The sequence below is a fragment of the Anticarsia gemmatalis genome, chromosome 8 (assembly GCF_050436995.1).
Source record: "Anticarsia gemmatalis isolate Benzon Research Colony breed Stoneville strain chromosome 8, ilAntGemm2 primary, whole genome shotgun sequence".
Taxonomy (NCBI): Eukaryota; Metazoa; Arthropoda; class Insecta; order Lepidoptera; family Erebidae; genus Anticarsia; species Anticarsia gemmatalis.
This window is the reverse complement of record NC_134752.1, coordinates 5,533,762-5,553,054: the sequence shown is the minus strand read 5'-3', so window position 1 is coordinate 5,553,054 and position 19,293 is coordinate 5,533,762. Positions and strand designations below refer to the sequence as shown.

Genomic DNA, 19,293 nt, shown 5'->3' with positions numbered 1-19,293 from the left:
GCAAAATGTTGCCTTTGTATAAACACGAACAGAGTCACGGGTAAAAGCTACTAGTCTGTAAAATAATCCTTGACATGATAATATCAAGCAACTTCAATGAAGTATCAATCAGTATCATCCTATATCGTAATTCATTCATACGCCTCGACCTTGTTGATACGCGCCGTGTGATAGCGGCGCTACAACAGAATTAATCAATTTTATCTCCTGTTTGATTAATACACAATCTGTCGCGATATCACTTTGCAAACTGAATCTCTGTCTCACTGAATCTTGTGTTTGTACTGATCATGCCGGGAACAAATATTCCTACAGCCTTTAATAAATTGCGCTCGAAACTAAGATATATTGGTTTGGATCATTGAACGTACCTTTTATGGATTGAAAACCAAGAATATTATAAAGCTGTAAACATATGTATATTATCATTTTTAATTTATTTCAGTATCAGAATATGTGGTAACATGCCCCGAGGGGCGATTTCCTGCTTATTTCGGATATGGATAGCTAAAAAGATTATGGATGGAAATTTGATCAGCGTCTCTAGCGGGGGCCATAAGAACAATTTTTGCAGTAGGTACATTAATACAAAATTCGATACTTGATAAACCAACTGTAGAGAACCGCGCTACAGATTCACTGCCTTATAAATTGAGAAACATATCTTCGTATATCTATTACACATGTATGTGCTGTATCTGTAATGTGCTACTGAATTAACCATCCATAACAATGGAAACAGAGATACGTACATTAGTAAGATATTGACGTAAGTATTATAAGACTATTTACGCTTCGCATAGTTTTGATTGCTTTGAGGAAAACTCATATGTTTTCCTTGCACACTATCTTTCACGGATTCATGTAAACACATCTTTTGACATTCTTATTTACTTTTTGCAAACGTAACATGTATTTTGTGTATGGATTGTAACTGGTTCAAATAAGATGGAGCTGGATATGACCACCGAATGCACTTCTGGAGCGAGAGTCGCACACATCTATACTAATATTATAAAGCTGAAGAGTTTGTTTGTTTGTTTGTTTGTTTGTTTGTTTGTTTGAACGCGCTAATCTCAGGAACTACTGGTCCGATTTGAAAAATTCTTTCAGTGTTAGATAGTCCATTTATCGAGGAAGGTTATAGGCTATATATCATCACGCTACTACCAATAGGAGCAGAGTACGGGTGAAAAATGTTACAAAAACGGGGACAATTTTGATCCATTCTCTCTTATGTGACGCAAGCGAAGTTGCGCGGGTCAGCTAGTGTTATATAAAAATTGGTGCTGAATACGACGGAGGCGTCTGTACTGATAGGTGGTAAAATGATTCAGCAACTGGTAGATAATATAAGGAGGTGGTAGTAGTAATGCTGGGAGAAGGTAACCAGACATTTTAATTTTATTTCACCCTGTAATTTCCATTAAATATATGGTTTTATTCACATTTTGTCTAGTTCACCGTAGAGTAGGAAGATTACTGACTTTCCTTTATAAACTGCTATTTAAACCAATAGAAATCTTACTAAAGATACCTTGTATTGTCGGCTCCATAAAATTTGTACTTATTGTTGTAAAGTTTTCTACGAATTTCTACGAATCAATCTCCTCTGACAATACTCTTCGCCTTTTAGTAGATCGTAGTTGATTAGGTGACAATATTTTCCATACGCAGGTGTGAACCATATGGTTCGTAGGCTTTTAATCGCCACTGATAAATACAATAATAAATACGATAAACTTTCATATAATGAGTCACTACAGTTCCTACAGCCGTTGTTGAATGTTGTGTTATAAAATATAATGTAGACTGTGACATATAATATTTCCTAGTGAATAATTTGGCGAAGTAACTGGATGTGATAAAGCTTTTTTGGAAATAACTTTGCGTATGTACTTGTGATATAAAAGTTTGCTAAAAATCTGTCGATTTTATTTTATTGTTTAAGTTATTTAGCAAGTTTTAGAAATTAATTAGGTGTGTAAATATGATGATTATTTTTCTTTAGTATGCTACATAATCAAGTTTGGCTTAAAATCTGTAAATTTTATTGTATGGTTTAAGTTATTTAGCAAGTTTTAGAAAGTAATTCAATGTGTAAATATGATGATTATTTTTCTTTAGTATGCTACATAATCAAGTTTGGCTTAAAATCTGTAAATTTTATTGTATGGTTTAAGTTATTTAGCAAGTTTTAGAAAGTAATTCAATGTGAAAATGTGATGAATATCTTTCTTTAGTGTGCTATATAAACACATAAGGCTTTCCCATTTCTTACGATAGGTATGGTATACATATAGATTTTTCCGTATGGTTTCGAAATGTTTATAGTTGTTTTGGAAATTGCCAATTTATGTCAAGAAATTTGCTACTTTGTCGTTAAACAGTTTCCTGCGTATTTCAGTATTCAGTAATTTGTTCCTGTCATGTATTAAAATTGAAACGTAAATTGCAACGTAATTTTCATGCACAAAATTTTAATGTTAGTCTACCATAGCTAGAAAACGGCCGCATTTATTGAATTTTTGTTTTTCATTATCTGCTCGTTAGCAAAATTTACCTTATTTCCTAAGATTGAAATAAAAAATACGCCTGATTTTTTATTTAAAACGCCGATGAACGCAGATGACATGATAAGAAGCTAAATGATTGTCTCTAAAACTCAAGTTGAAGTCTTACAAAGTGAATGAAACATAATTTTTTAAGAGATTGAAGAAAACTAACATTTTTCAATACGAGAAAGGTTTAAAACCAGTCCAATGTAACATCTACAGATTCTAAACACCCATTGCATGCATAATTTCATTTAAGAACACGCGTACTTACGATACATTCTATGTATTTTTAGACAAAACAAAATTGACGCAAGACAACATTTTTCTTCAAAATGGAGGACCAAGAAGCGCAGGTGCAAGCGCACAAGTTACTCGGACTGAAGACTGAAACTCCTCGAAAGTATGACAACAAATTTACGAGGGCTCTGCGATCTTGTAAGTATTTCATTATATTGTCTTTGTCTGGTATGATGATTAAATAAATTTCTAGAAGCATTTTCTAAAGAATAAATATTTTCCACGTAAACATTTTTAATATTAAAGCAGATCTTTACGAGAACCTCTAGCTTCTAATGAATAGACGAGAACAATTACTAGACTACAATATAGTTGCGTACAGAAACTAAGTCCATGAGCCGCAACGGTTGCGGTGTGGTAACTCCACCACACACATACTTTTTCAGCAATATGCCAGTCCAACAACTTAGTAGAGAGCTGTTAAACTTAGAGGTTCGTGGCTAGCGGAGGCATAGAAAATTCTGAATCATTAGTGACCCGCAGTCTTATATTGCTGACAGTAGCGTGTTTAAAAATTATTGAAGCCTACATCGTACAAGCTAAAGTTCTCTACTAAGTTGCGGGACTATAACACCGTCGTTTTTTATACAGGTTGCATAGTCCCACAACGCTACATCCTCGGTGTGATGGGTCTCCTCGGCGTATGCAACGCGTACACGATGCGAGTTTGCCTCAATCTCGCTATCATGCAGATGGTCAATCGCACTAAATCCGGGGAACATGAGTCCCTAGACCCCTACGCCTGTCCCAACGATGATCTTTTTAGCAATAGTACTACAGTTATTGAAAGACCGGTAAGTGAAATATGTATTGAGATATGTAATTAGTATTTCTTCGTAATATTTGTTTTGTAAATTTTTTTAATAAATTTTGGTGACTAAAAATAGTAAGAGTCGTATTTCAACGACTAAGTTTTGACCCAATTTTACTAAGACATTGTTTTCAGTATGCAATCTTTGACTGGGATGAGAAAACGCAAGGCCTGATTCTCAGTGGCTTCTATTACGGATACGCTGCGACGCAAGTGCCTGGAGGCTACCTCGCTGAGAAGTTTGGAGGCAAGTGGACTCTTGGTGTTGGACTCCTCAGTACTGCCGTGTTCACCTTCATGACGCCTGTTGTCATCAGAGTTGGAGGTGCGACGTGGCTTTTTATTCTCCGGATTTTGCAAGGAATGGGAGAGGTAAGATTGAACTTCCGACTATTCATTTTAGTTACCTCTGAACACACATTTCCCTTATGCAACGAGTAGGGGACAGATGACAAAAAGTATAACCTTTACCCTGTATCTGACCTCTCTTTGGCATTGCCGGTCTACCATCTCTCCACCGGGTTATTAAAGTGATAAAATGGATTTTGAAGACGTTATCATTTAGCCAAATTCCTATTCCTATCAATACTTGTATTCCTTATTATTAATCCGTGTGTACCTATTTAGTGAATGGATTGTCCATGTGGAGTCGTGTGATTGCTGAGATAGTCAGCATGAGGCCACGGCCGTTACAAGCAGACAGAAACGTCAAACCAGCCAAGGTAAATCCATCGATGTCTTCAAAAACACCGATGTATCATTTGCATCCCCAGCAATGGATAATTGTGTAAAATCTATGAAACGTTTCAATCAAAGAAAATTGTTCAATAGTTTCATTATTTTCTACAGGGTCCTACAATGCCAGCGTTGATGATAATGTTGGCAAGATGGGTACCGCCTTATGAGCGGTCTTTCCAAGGAGCTTTGATCTTTGGCGGAGCGCAAATTGGAAACATCTTCGGTTCCTTCATGTCTGGTATTTTACTGGCTGATGGAAGAGACTGGGCCTATGTGTTTTACTTCTTTGGAGGGTTTGGTATTCTTTGGTTTGTGCTATGGGTAAGTAACTATTACCAGATGCTATTCTATCTTTTGATTCTTGTTGATTATAGATTATATATTTTCTCGTTTTATTATCTGATTCTTTCACCAACACAAACTTTAATTATCTATATTATATTTTTTAGAGTCTTTTCTGCTACAGTCTTCCAAACTCGCACCCGTACATATCTGATAAGGAGCTAACTTATTTGAACAATAACGTCACCACAGCTGAGGTACAGTCAGCTAAAGACCCTGTACCATGGAAGGCAATCCTCAGATCTGCACCTGTTTGGGGCTTAGTTGCCGCTTCGGTAAGTATTCCCTATTCAACTTGCTTTTGCAGGTTTATATATCGCTGAATACAATATCATTCGTATCATTCGTTCATCATCAATGTTCAGAAATGTTTAGTCGGGGCTACTCGTGACTAAAAGGCTGTCCAGTTTCTAGCCAAACGCGTCAACATTGCCATCCAACGTGGCAATGCTGCCGGTCCTTTGGGCACGTCTCCGGCCGTCGACTGATGAGGACAAATTCTACGACGCCTTGTAGAATTATTTAAATATATTTTTTGTTTAATTGTAATTGTTTATTTTTTTCGTTATTTAGTTATAGTTAGTACGTCATGTATCATACTTTTATTTTTTTATTTCTAGGTTGGTCACGACTGGGGATACTACACAATGGTCACAGATCTTCCTAAATACGCTCATGACGTACTTAAGTTTAACATTGCGACCACTGGCACTCTCAATGCCCTGCCGTACCTCGCCATGTGGCTCTGTTCCTTCCCCTTCGGCTTCATGTGTGATCTATGCATCAGAAAAGGCTGGCACTCTATCAAGACTGGAAGAATTATTTATACTACTATTGGTAAGCATCTTTTAAATTTCTTCGAGCAGTTAAAGATCATGGTTTGTTTTGATGATATGTAACATTCTAGTGCTAGTTTCATTATTTACTTTTTATTAAACGTAGTGGTTCTTTGCCACCGTCGTTGTCGGTCAAATTTTATGATAGATTTTCCTTTAAAATTAAATTTTAATGTATTATTATGGTTTCAGCTGCCACTGGTCCAGCTATCTGTATCATCCTAGCGTCATACGCCGGTTGCGATCGTACAAAAGCGATGGTTTATTTCGTAGTATCTATGGGACTTATGGGAGGCTTCTACGGTGGAATGAAGGTAGCAAATTAGTATTTATGCTTTCTTTTGTTTACTGAAGATATAAAAATATTTTTTTTCAGTAATTCTTAATAGTGATGGTACCTACCTCTCATTTTTTTAGTTTTTAAAACACTATTTCTTTGATATTTCTCTACAGGTAAACGCACTGGACTTGGCTCCTAATTATGCTGGTTCACTTACGTCTCTTGTGAATACTACATCCACATTCGCTGGTATCATCACTCCATACCTTATTGGATCTCTGACCCCTGATGTGAGTAATATTGTTTCTAAATCTTATTTTGGATTGGTGTTCTATGTCAAAGATAATTATGTACGCCTAAAATAATCTTGATGTTATCAAATCAGTTAGATTTAATTGATACTGAAAGCCGCAGCTGCAATGCTATTAAAAGCTACCATAAAGATTTTTATAACGATTAAAATGATTTTATCGTTATCTGTCAATCCTAAAATAAGTACTTACGATTTTTTTCAGTCGACACTGGCGCAATGGAGAATAGCATTTTGGGTGTGCTTTGCAGTATTAGTAATCACTAATGTGATATACAACATCTGGGCAGACGGCAAACAACAGTGGTGGGATGATGTCAGACAATTTGGATACCCTGAAGGATGGAAACACGGCCCTCTCACCAAAGACGTGATTGAACAACCAGAAACAACCAAACTTTCGGACAAGAAACTCGATTCAGTTTAAAGAAAATCTCATTATTATAAAAGACAATGTAGCTATTACTAGTCAGTAGAAACATTAGTATTATGTTAGTTTTACCTGGACTTAAAATAAATCTCTTTTTTTACGACTGTGTTTTCATTGATAGTAAATAGCTTTGTGTATCGTTTGATAGTGATATATTTATTTAGGGTAATTTTGTGTGGCGGGGCTTCTGTTTTCGGAAATTACTCCTTTTTCATAATATATTTGCATTATAGCAAAGTTTCCTATTAATTAGTTCTTCATCTAATAAATACATCGATTACAACATAAATTGTTAACAACCAATCATTCATACTTGCATAGTGGTTTTAAAGATCCGTTAAGATAACGTGTCACTAACATTTCAAGTGACAACTATATTTTGCCACATTATAATTCACCTAAAGTTCAATCAAGAACAATATACACAAAATACTCAACCTAAACTCGTCAAGGGAAATATTTTCAAAAACTACGAATTAGCTATTTGCTTTAAATATTTTAAAACCTTCTTTGGCTTTTTCTACTAAATAATACCATGAATACAATTTTATACTGTAAGGTTTTTTGAACGAAGCTTCTTGTTTATTCCTCATAGCAGTTTAATCTATGTTAGATCGAGAGAGGGCGCCGTAAAACTATCTAAGAGCAATATTTTCTTGTGAGGCTATTAAAAATTTGGCAGGCGTTTAACTTTTGAACTCGTGTGGTATCGCTTCGCCAAATAACAGCATCAAAAGTTTTAGCTTTACTCTTCAACTTTCAAAGAATTTTGATATATGCTTGAAATGGGAAATCAACATTGTCGATTTCGCGTAGGTTTTTTTAAACGACGCAGCGGTTTCTCTTCTTGGGTAATAAAATAAACAAATTGTTATTATTTTAACGCTTTATTTTAAACATTTAAAAATAACACTAAATTAATTTGTAATCTATCTCGTTGATATGATACCTAAACTATTACATATCACAATCGCTGCCTTCATCAATAGTATACAATTTAAATTTAATACGAGGCACTATAATAATGACACTGAAAGCTGTCAATACAATAACATATTAAAGGCAAAAAATAGGAAAGCACTCACGAATATTTTTTTAATCCACAATAACCTCCGTACTTTGTCCAAGCACGATATATATATTTCAAGATGTTTAACTGAGTAACAAATGTAGTCTAGTAACTAAGTATAGAGCCTTTGAATAGGTTTACGGCTGGCCTATAACAAATTCAGATTTTAGAACATCAGTGACCCGTAGCTCGATTCTCTATTACTATCGACTACCGGCAACCGAACTGTCATCGAAAAATTTTGTTTGAAAATCTGATCAGCGCCTCAGATGGGCGTCGTAAGAACTATTTTGGCAGTACATGCTAAATGTCAAAATTTCGATAGCTAGCCGGTTGTCGGCAGTCGATAGTGGTAGAGAATCGAGCTACTGCAGTCTTGTGTTACTTTATTTTGGAAATACACACAATTGATGCATGTCTATGCTCTCTACTAAGTTGCCGGACGGAGACGTCGCAACAGTAGTTAATAACTTGGGATTGTATTAAAAAAGACAATAAATAACCTCGATTCAATATAACAGATAAACGTACAGAAAGTAAATAAATAAATTTAGTTATTTTATGATCTACGTAGATAATTAGATGGCACGTCTACGAAATCGGCTCAGCAATTTTGTTATAATTTTCTAAATAAATATTAAGAACAACAATTTTGTTCAGAAACATAGAAAAATATTACTTAAAATAAACATATTATGTACTCAATATTTGTTTTTGACTGAAGTTTAATATTTAATATTGTACTTCTGCTAAAACCATTTCTTTGATAAAATCATATTTTATTTAGCTTTTAGCTTAATTCTAAGATAGTATAATTCGGACTGCATCAAGTATTCTCTTTAATTATACGCTTTTTAGGCTTGCTTTATTTATACGCTGACGTCGGTCAAGCGTACGCATACATACACGATGATCTATGGGACTCTGCAAAGCGACGCTGGCGTGTGTGAGACATTTCTTCTATGGACGTATCGGACTGTGCGCTCATTTGACGTACGCGACCGATTCAGCATAAGAGGAAATCAAGCCTAAAAGAAGCGATTAGGTACTAAAATATCTGTGATAATAGTTCTCTCTCTCGCTTGTAGAGATTTCATTTATTATATAGTAGTCCTAAGCATTCTTCAGAAAATCCCTTTAAAATGCATTTTTACGAATAATTCTCACAACCTGTTCTGTCTCCACAAGGACTTTTTTTTTAATTTCATTACATGAAGCTCATCACTCTCTCGTAAAATACATTAATTAAAATAATAATACAAAACGAATCACATTAATTTGTTAAGTAAGACTAAACTAGTTAAATTAGTAGTCGTGTTTCAATCACACTGCGATAACTTATTCTAACTAGTCAATAATTTTGTCTGGCTAATTCATATATTCTGCAATCGCGTATCATTGACATTTGCTAAATTGAATAATTAATTTTGAAACTTTGAATGATTGAAGCTAATTTTCTCTGCCCATTAGGCTAGTGGTAAATCTGATAGGTTTTAATAGTAGCATGACATATTTATAATTACGAAATTTTGGTATGGAATATCGGTTTCAATCGACTAGTCAAAACGAATCTTAAAATAGCTTGTAAGCTATTTACTTATATTATCTATACAAACTCTTTAATCATCAGGCTAACAGAATAATGCAATCAACGTTAAATAGTAGGTAATCTGTTATATCCTGACGTCACAACTTTACATTCACAACCAACATTTTAAACAAAATTACTCTATTTATTTGAATTTTTCGCTTCCTTCGCTTTGTTTTTCTCCTTGTCTTGGTTTGCCATCTTCAATGGGCCGTGTTTCCAGTTTTCTGGGTAGCCATATTGCCGGACATCGTCCCACCATTGCTGTTTGCCGTCCGCCCAGAATATGTAGACCACGTTCGTGCCTACTAGCACAGCGAAGCACACCCAGAACGCTACTCGCCATTGGACTAATGTTGACTGGAAAAAAAAACATATTTTTAGAATATATTGATGATGCATGTAGATTTTTAAAGATTAGTCCAGTCACTATAACAGATAATCTCGAAAAAGATTATTTTTATGACCAAGACAACTAACACAGCATTTTTTTTGCATTTATTATAAAAATGAGCCTTATCTATAGAGCCTCTGGTAACTTAATATATTACTACATAAAATCAACTTTATTAACTGTTGAAGCCATAAATATCAAAAAGACATAATATGCATTAATATTGCTGTTTGAAAAACCATTAGATACTGATACAAAATTATAAATAGCTTTTGAACTTTAGCAAGAAGATTGAACGTTCAAAAACTCGAAGTTGGCACACAAAGCCACAAACTCAACGTCTTGTCGAAACTTGACACTGAGTTGAAAATGTTTTATCAATAAAAGCCTATTACGGTTCCGAACAAACTTTTACTGAGCGAGCCGTCTTTGAAATACTTCCAGACGATTTGTTTCATCATTTTACCATTATTTCGGCTGGAAAATTGAGATCCAAAGTCTATGAGGTTTATTTAGAAGTTGAAGTCGGACTTAAATATAGGTAAAATATTTTGGAAAGCTGATTACGGTTCTACAATATTTTTTTACACTTTATCTAAGCCAAAAGCCGAGAAGCAATAACTACACAATTTTACGAAGACCATTTCCTTGATCTTTGTACAAACAATTTACTTGAAAATTTATACGCATTTTACGTTCAAAACTAAAAAAGAAAGTCCATTTTCTTATACTGCTTTTCTGTTAACAATAAACTTGTGAACTAAAAAGATAACATAAAGCACAAAAGATTCCCAATTTATTCATAGAAATGTCTCCAAATAACGTAACAAAAGAACCAACGATGGGTTAACTACGACAAAAATTGTCGTCACAGAAACGCGTGTATTATACAAAAATGATATTACCAAAGGGATGGAAGGAAAAGCTAAACGGGAATAAACTCACGAAGGCATATAACTGAATTCTAAGGGTTCGCCCTCATAACCTCATCAGTCGAGTTCCCGTATAATAGACGAAGCGACAAAGGTTTTTGTCCGCACATTGTATGATGTGAGACAACTATGTATCACAATTTCCATAATGTCGAATGCTCATGTTTTTATTCCGGAAAAATGGGAGCTATTTTGATTGGGGTGTAAAATATTCTCGTTGTAGCTGTATTATATTTTTGCGTTGTTATTGTAGACGGACGTTGAGTATGATGCTGTGGTTATTTATTTTGGAATCAAGACCGTATTTACTTACAATGGAAAACTATTCTATTGAGAATTAAAATAACATTCGAAGATTGCCCATGAGCGGGAATTAATCAGCATATTTAGAAACAAATAGGCCTACTTGTAAAGAGAAGAATACTTAAACTTTATCTATTTGCATTAAAAATCACTTACGTTCTAAAACGCTATTTTAAGGCTATTTTTTATTGTTTTGCTTAATATCCAAAACAAGAAATATTCGTGAAAGTATAATTTTTCGTATTATTTTAGGCGTAAGTCTGTATAGTATAACAAAACTCATACTTACATCAGGTGTGAGTAGTCCTATCAAGTAAGGCGTGATGATGCCAGATATCGTGGAGGTTCCGTTGATCATTGCGGTCAAGGAGCCCGCGTAGTTCGGTGCCAAGTCCAACGCATTCACCTACAAACGCACAATTTATGTTACATGCCTTGTTAGCTGCCAAATGGTGGTTATGTAATAACTAGTTACTGAAGATGGCTCACAAACTACCTATTAATTTAGCCATACTTTATTACTCATAGTGTAAAAATCACAAATAGTTTAAGCTAGGAACAAAATTCTTATAGCTAAAGGAATGTTATTATATAATTGCAATCAGTAAAAAATATGATGGACTGTGCAGTGTGTCAATTTTTTATCATACTTCATTGCACGAAACTTTAAGAAAATTATATTTCTTACATTTCTGTATTCTCGTTTGTTCATAAAAATCTACAACCCCAGGAGAATAAAATATACATGAAATATTTTTATAATAAAATTCGTTCTATTTCAATATACTTTTCAGCCAAGATCAGCGCAAAAGCACGTTTTCTGTAACAAACTGCCGTGCCCATATTTCATACAGCGAGTGTTACGTGACTTCGCGGTATTCAAGAGACGAGTATTTTACTCCAGATCATTCACAATAAGGAGAAATTCCCGTTCCTCACTTCACGCCTTCAGAAAGGATCAAAGGTACACAATTTGTTACGTGACCTTATAAAAGGACACGTCATCAAAATTCCAGCCACATTTCTTCTTCGAAGTAATAAAGTACAGTCGTCTAGTTAGTTTGCGTGCCAATCTTCTGAACTTCCAACCGGAATAATTTAATTAGAGAATTATTTTTATTCTAATTTAATTATGCCGTCGTGGCGTTAATGAGTTTCTGAGAAGAGTAATAACATCAAACGATATGAATAGTTGTTTTATTTGTAATCTCAGCTCAGCCGGTGTATTTTTTTTATTTTTGTTGCGATATTCAGTGAGTAATATCCGACTTTTATGGCCTACTAAATTTGCCAGTAAACATGGCCTAGATGAGCACTTAGCTTAGCATTACAACGAATATTAAAATTAAAAATCGGTTTATTGTTTAAGTAGAGCTAGATTTTTTAAGCAACGTCGAAAGTCATCTCAGTCCACTTGTATTCATTAAAAATATTTAGCATATCAATGACAAAATATCGACTTTGTCGTCGACTGTATCTCAAAACATGATCGTTACTTATTTACATAATTCTCAAAGCAACATTAGTACCCAATTTACTCATCAGAAAATGGCTATATTACCTTCATTCCACTGTAGAAGCCTCCCATGAGAGCCATAGACGCGATGAAATAAGCGACGGCGGCAAGTCGATCGCAGCCCGCGTACGATGCCAATATTATACATATTGCGGGCCCGGTAGCAGCTGTAACATATAACACCGATGTATTATATGAAACGTGGTGGAAGACTTATAAAGAATCTCTGAGGAACACGTAAAAGTCATTTGTGTGTTGTGGGTTGGAATATAGATAGTTGTCTTTGTGATATTTATAGGCAAGTAGTACTAGTGTTTCCACTTATACGAGTAACAATCTGTGCGAAACATAAGTGATTTTCATTTATTTATTTTTAGTTTGGCGGAGTGGTAGTTGTGAAATGGTATTGGCTTTAACGCTGGTTATAGTGTTACAGTGTGTTGTGGATCTTTGTGGAATTTGAGTCTTAATACACGAACTGTTGTAATAAATTTTGTAACCGGATTTGGATGATATTCATAAAACTTTACTATATATAAGTGATTTAATTAAGTAGTCTTGCTATAATTCTGAAATACTTGTTATCAAATAATTATATCTATGTTACCTTGAAGTCTAAAGTTATTGCAAACTAGTAGCACACTTTACTTACATTTGTGGTTTAATAGGGAACAAGGTGATCTGTCTCATAAAGACTTGAAAGTGGGTGAAGTCTGCCAATCTAATGCGATCAATGGATTGTTCAATGTTGTATGCCTCAAGTAGAAAACCGTACTCGCTATGACGTAGCAATAAACGGTATCGTGTGTGTCACAAAGGCTAACTAACATAGTTATCTTGCTATTAACTGTGCATTGTCATGAGTTTGGTCCTGATAGCCAACAAATATTCGATATGTATCTTTGATATCCGCAATCGAAACTTAAGCGGATTTATAGACTTATCAAACCAAAATATATATATATATATATTTATGATTTGCGGATGTATAAAACACCGTTGCTGTTAAACTGTACAAAAGAATTCTAAAACCACAGAAACACCAGGGAATAAAATGCCCTGCGACATGGGCAACGTTGCTGGACTTTGTCTGGCATGCTACGTTTTAATAGTCGTGCAATGTCGCCGGACAATAAAATACAAAGCAGAATCGCGCTCGGTGTTGCTTGACATGTCCCCGTCACAGGGTCGTAGGACATTATTGTCCCAGAGTAACTCTGGCTTAAAACATAAATAAAGCGACCATTACCTATAGTAGTATGAATAATTCTGCCAGTCTTGATAGTATGCCATTTCCTCTTGACACACACGTCGCACACCCAGCCGAAGATGAAGGAGCTGATCCACATAGCGAGATAAGGAATTGCAGTTAGAGTACCGGTGGCTGCAATGTTGAACTTCAATACATCTGTCATGTACTTCGGAAGGTCTGTCACCATTGTGTAGTAACCCCAATCGTGGCCGACCTGGAATTTAGCAATATTTAAGAATGATTTTTGGAAGCCATAGGATAGTTAGGGAAGGTAAGCTTCGCCTTAGTCGGGCAGACTGTAGTTAGTTGGGTCAAACAATTAATGCAAGCTATATATACGATACGTTTAAGATAAGTTTATAAGATGATGAATATTATAAACATATTCAATCAATAGGTAAAGGTAACAATCGTTCATCTAAAACCAAGGAATATAACTCGTATATTTAATATTCAGTAAATGTGTGCCTATTATGGTACGGGAGGAAGAAGTGGCCTAATAAGCTAGATAGGTGGCGGATGACCTATTTTCTTACACATTTTGAAAACGTGGACCACTTAATATAATTTAAAAAAGACTAATGATTGCTATTGAATTTAATTACTTTACGACGCGACGTAACTGAGAAACGGATCTCAGAACTTGAATGCGTGTACCGTCACAATCGAGAATTCTTCCTTAATTGTTCTATGAGGATTAAATCAGCTTACATCAGTTATCTAAACACTCTATTTTGTAACGATGTAATGACCATAATTGTCGGTTGATTGTTATTGCAGAAAGTTGCGAATATGCTCACTATTGTGATGTAATGTTTGTAATTGATGTAACTGCTTAATAAGTTCTCACACTTTTTGTGATGTCAATAGTCAAGGTCCCACAATTTAGTAATTTGTTTATTATGATGAATTGCTTTGTAGTTTTATACGTTAATTTATTGCTATAACCTCAAAATATTGCTTTGTACTTGGGTATATTTTAATAGGCTTTTTGACCACAATATGTTTGCTCCCTAAGCTGTTATTTTGTTACTTTCAAAAACAGATTTTGAAAACGTACAATCAACTAAGCCTTTCTTCCAACTGCGTTGGAGTAGATTTTCAGTCTCACAAAGAAAATAACACGATTGAAAGAATATCGAACTTTAATTACGAAATGGTAACCGCCGGAAAATAACCAGTTAACCCTAGTAATAAAATCAGCGATAAGAATATTTCACATTTAAATTTTTCCTTTAAAATAAACCTATACCTTAAAGTGAGCTATCCAAACCTCTACGACCATCCCACTGATGTCCCAATAACTTATTTAGCCGCAACTTAATGTGTCTCTGTCCACGTAACCGCCAGGACAGACCCTCACTCTCCCGGGTCACGTCAAGGTAGCCATTAGTTCCCGACACCAGGTTATATTTCACGTAGAATTTGTGGCACCCGATTGTGTAGTAAATTTTAACGTCCCTAGAGTAGTTTTGGGATAAATACGAATTGAGCAAAATTCTTAAAACTAAATGTGGTTCTTTGAAACACATATAAAGAACATACAAAGATTTTCTATCGCTAACTACTATCGACAAACCGAGGAGTATATAATATATAGGAATAATACATCATTTTGATATTTTTTTTTTACATTTTGGAACGGAGATAGTCGCTGTACACGTAAATCATATGAATGAATACTTTTTTAAAACGTCTGCACACCGTTTTCTTTATTATAGCAGGATTTTTTTAATTGCAGTTCTTTACATCATCGAGAAATATATTGTTTTAAGTGGATACTTACAGCAGCAAACAGCAGTGCCCATACAGGCACACATCGTACAATCGCCTTCCATGGTACAGGGTCTCGAACACTCTTGGTGTCAGCGCTGGTAACAGTCTCGTTCAGATACTTGAGCTCTTCCTCCGAAATGTATGGATGTGTGTTTGGTGTACTGTAGCAGAGGATACTCTGGAAATTCACAGGAATATTTTAGTAAGTAGTTATATTTCCAACGAAATTTCATTTGATGAGTACCTATATGTGACTGTGACTTGTTTGATAAAGAAACTTTGTTTGGAACTACACAATATTCTTTCTTATAATCTATATAATACGAAGTCTAAACTATAGAGCGAAGTCGAACTATAAAGCTTTAATCTTTTTTATTTGTTGGTGTGATATCTAAAAAATCATTCAAATAAAAAAAATATTTACGAACTTATGATACTTATTTGACCCTAAATTCGTGTTTCATTTGAGTAGGTCAACGGTTAATATTGATACTTATGATGAAGTTCTATGCCCTAATAGCAATAATCTAAGTAAATACATGTATAACATTTAGAATTTTATGAACTTGTTAATATTTTATACGTTAATTCAAAATAACTTAAAATAAAACATTTTATAGGCTTCAAATGAACTAATATGCTTTGAAAACCAGTGAGGTGTTTTATCGTTCCAGTTATAAAGTGATTTGCGTTGAACTATGTCGAAAGTGCACTCGATTACCTTCACTCTTAGTACATGATTTGAAAACTAGTCTTGCATTGATCATTAAGTTCTTAGTAGGAGTTAGGACTTTACAATTTTGTTGCTTTGATTTTTTTTTCTGGTTGCGTTAGTAGGAATATTTGTGTATTTACCCTCATTTATTACCTAAATTGAGTTTGAATATAAAATATTTACTATTACTTCAATTGGTTTAGAAATAATTATGCGTATTTTTTATATTATTATAATCAATTGATAATATAAAAAAGACACTAAAATAAGGTAAGTATTTGGATTTCAGAAAAAATTAAAGGCACTGCTTCATAAGTAGATTTAGTAATTTACATAATAATTTATCCAATACGCAGAAACGTAATGTTATGTCAATTCAAGTATTTTTAAGCTGACATGAGCTAACTATTTTAAAATATTATGTAAAATAATGTATTAAGTACCTACTTATAAATGCGTGCAAACTACCGCATTCTCAATCATGTCATATAGTATTGCCAGAAGAATAAATAAAAAAGATAATTCTTTCTGATTTCTTCAAATAGTTTAACTAACTAAAATAAATATAAAAATAATAATAAACACTTACCCAAGCCAAGAACCACAGTATGCCGAAACATCCAAAGAAGTAGAACACGTTAGCCCAGTCTCCATCACCGGCCATAAGGAAGCCAGACATGAAGGAACCGAAAATGTTTCCTATTTGAGCCCCACCGAATACTAAGGCACCTTGTCTAGACCGCTCGTGAGGCGGTACCCATCGGGCTAACACTATCATAAGTGCTGGCATTGTAGGACCCTGAAAAAGAAAAAATATGGTTTATTTTTATATGTGGATTTAAGTAAGGCGTTTGCACGATTTAAAATTTTAGGTAGTGTGATTTTTCTGTAGTTGGATGATTTTATAAAGATTTTTTGTTTGCATTCATGTTTGTTTAAAAATAAGGAATCTGGTAAATTAGGTCAATGAATTAATAAAGAGATACAAAGCACTTCTTATATAGCAAAAGAAAATGGAGCAGAAAACATCGAAGAATGTTTACAAGTACAAAATGCTGCAACAACTATGCGTATTATTAATAGCATTACTTCCACTCCAATAAAGATCAGAGAAACCATTGTGTTTATAATATTAAGTTCATAACAAAAGAAGTATTTCCATTACTTCCATTGTACCGATCACTTTTCAATAGGAATTGTGGAGCTAATTAAACGAGAAATGCAGCAGAAACCTTGGCTTGTTTGTGAGAGGAGCCCTAAAGGCCGCAACGATACAACAAGGCTGTGTCTTTGCACGAAACTCACTGATCTTTTACTCGTCATTGAATTATAATTCCATTGTAATAATTATGACGAAGACTTGCATCAATTATGTACGACTAAGTGCTTTCTGGTTTTCTGCAGTCATTGACGCAGTAATTAATTTATCTGTTAAACAGAAATCTTAAAATCCGTCCTATAATACAATTTAGAAGTTTCAATTCATATTAAAACAATATTTGGTTGTCGTAGGAATCTAATCAACGATACTAAATTTAATAGAAACGGCTGTAGCTGTCAAAGCTGCATGTCGACTCCGTTTATTTGTATTTGATTTGCTACTACCATTAATCACTATACATTTTCTACGAGAAATTAATCCTGCAGAAAATGTCAATGTCAGATGTTAACATTCTATCTTATTCAGTTTCTTCTATATTAGCTTTTCTTTTGCATCGAGCGGTTCATCCATCACCATAATGTATTGCCTATTATTTATTTATTCACTGAACATAATAGTAGTAGTAAATTTGAATTATTGCTTCAAGTAATACATCGTTGGTTGGAATGACGTCATAGCGGTCATTGTTTACATTCACGCCTAATTAAAATGATGTACAAATAAGATGTTTTTGCGGAACTTAACTGGCCACATTGTTTTACCTAATCTCTTCATTTGCAAACAATAAAATTACAACGGTTGTCTTCGCACGGTAAATCTCAAATTATAAGTATAAAGACGAGGGAGTTGGAAGCGGTCAGTCGAATATTTAGTTTTTTAATCATCATAATCGCATGAATGTCTTCGACATACAAAAGGATGTGTTAGAAAGGATTTGAATAGGTTTCGGGACTTATTTTAAAATACTCAAAATTCTAAGATCGTATTCCTATCTTGTAGTCAAATGTGGATTTACGTAAAAGGCAGGTATTAGCACGTGCTAATACCTGCCTTTTACGTAAATCCACGATCCATCCATAATTGACACGTGTCAATAAAAAAACAATTAATTAATAAATAAACACATAATTATTTTCTATTTTAACCTACCTCTCCCATTCCTTGTAGTACTCGCAGTATGAACAGCCAGGTAGCACCACCGGCTTTTACCACTACAGGAGTCATGAGTGTAAATATAGCCGTACTTAGAAGTCCAATTCCCAAAGTCCACTTTCCTCCATATCTCTCAGCTAAATATCCTCCAGGGACGTGCGTTATAGCGTAGCCATAGTAAAATCCGCTGAGTATCAACCCTTGAGTGGACTCTGACCAGTCGAAAATTGCGTACTGAAAAAGAAATGCCGTTTTTATGTTGACTGTTGACCCTTATAAATTCTCAGCTTTGGGAATATTTTGTGGTTGTAAATAAAATTAATATAGGTTCTCGGATAGAACTGTCGATCAAATATAAATTTGATAAACATCGTACAGATATTTTCTAAAGGAAAGTTAAAATTTCAAATTTTATTTTAAACTGGTATTTGAGTTAAGACATTTTGAGCCGACCCCACTTCACGTGGGTTAAGGATAAAATAAAGATAGTACAGATATAGATCTCTGCATTCAAAGTTATTGAAGTGCTATTATTAGATTAACATTATTATTATCTCTCGTGTCAGTTTCATATCTATGTAAGTATGTATTTATTCCCAAAACAATTGAGTTATTTTCCACGTTTTCCTTTAATATTATCTGATCTCAATGACAGCATTTACTATGTACTGAAAGATAATACTCGATGTTAACCCTTTTAAAATTAGTTTTGGTGAGCAGAATCTCGGTCTTAACCCTTTTAAAATTAATCTTGGCAAACAGAATCGAATTGAAAAAGTTCAAAACGAGCAATGAATTGAAACAGAATAGGTCGACAAATTCAAATGTATTT

At 34.2% G+C, this 19,293-nt stretch overlaps 2 protein-coding genes across 4 annotated transcripts in view; one reads left to right on the top strand and one right to left on the bottom strand.

Annotated features, from left to right (window-relative positions):
* Nucleotides 1-1,761: 1,761 nt before the first annotated feature.
* Nucleotides 1,762-6,673, top strand: LOC142975003 (putative inorganic phosphate cotransporter). 2 transcript variants are annotated; one of them, XM_076117612.1, is made up of 10 exons: nt 1,762-1,891; nt 2,852-2,993; nt 3,447-3,649; nt 3,802-4,038; nt 4,516-4,725; nt 4,854-5,021; nt 5,367-5,583; nt 5,775-5,896; nt 6,036-6,152; nt 6,378-6,673. In XM_076117612.1, the coding sequence occupies exons 2-10, from the start codon at nt 2,891-2,893 to the stop codon at nt 6,597-6,599; spliced, it is 1,599 nt and encodes a 532-aa protein (XP_075973727.1). In that variant the 5' UTR covers nt 1,762-1,891; nt 2,852-2,890; the 3' UTR covers nt 6,600-6,673. The 2 variants fall into 2 exon arrangements, with proteins under 2 accessions (XP_075973727.1, XP_075973728.1); XM_076117613.1 differs by lacking the exon at nt 1,762-1,891 and adding an exon at nt 2,508-2,685.
* Nucleotides 6,674-7,476: 803 nt separating this feature from the next.
* Nucleotides 7,477-19,293, bottom strand: part of LOC142974782 (putative inorganic phosphate cotransporter) — a 43,737-nt gene continuing 31,920 nt past the window's right edge. For both annotated transcript variants that reach the window (XM_076117295.1, XM_076117296.1), the window contains exons 4-10: nt 18,459-18,695; nt 16,737-16,946; nt 15,443-15,610; nt 13,654-13,870; nt 12,450-12,571; nt 11,178-11,294; nt 7,477-9,619 (exon numbers count right to left, since the gene is read on the bottom strand). In XM_076117295.1, coding sequence (XP_075973410.1) covers nt 9,401-9,619; nt 11,178-11,294; nt 12,450-12,571; nt 13,654-13,870; nt 15,443-15,610; nt 16,737-16,946; nt 18,459-18,695 — 1,290 coding nt within the window. In that variant the 3' untranslated portion in view covers nt 7,477-9,400. The remainder of the gene's footprint in view (nt 9,620-11,177; nt 11,295-12,449; nt 12,572-13,653; nt 13,871-15,442; nt 15,611-16,736; nt 16,947-18,458; nt 18,696-19,293) is intronic.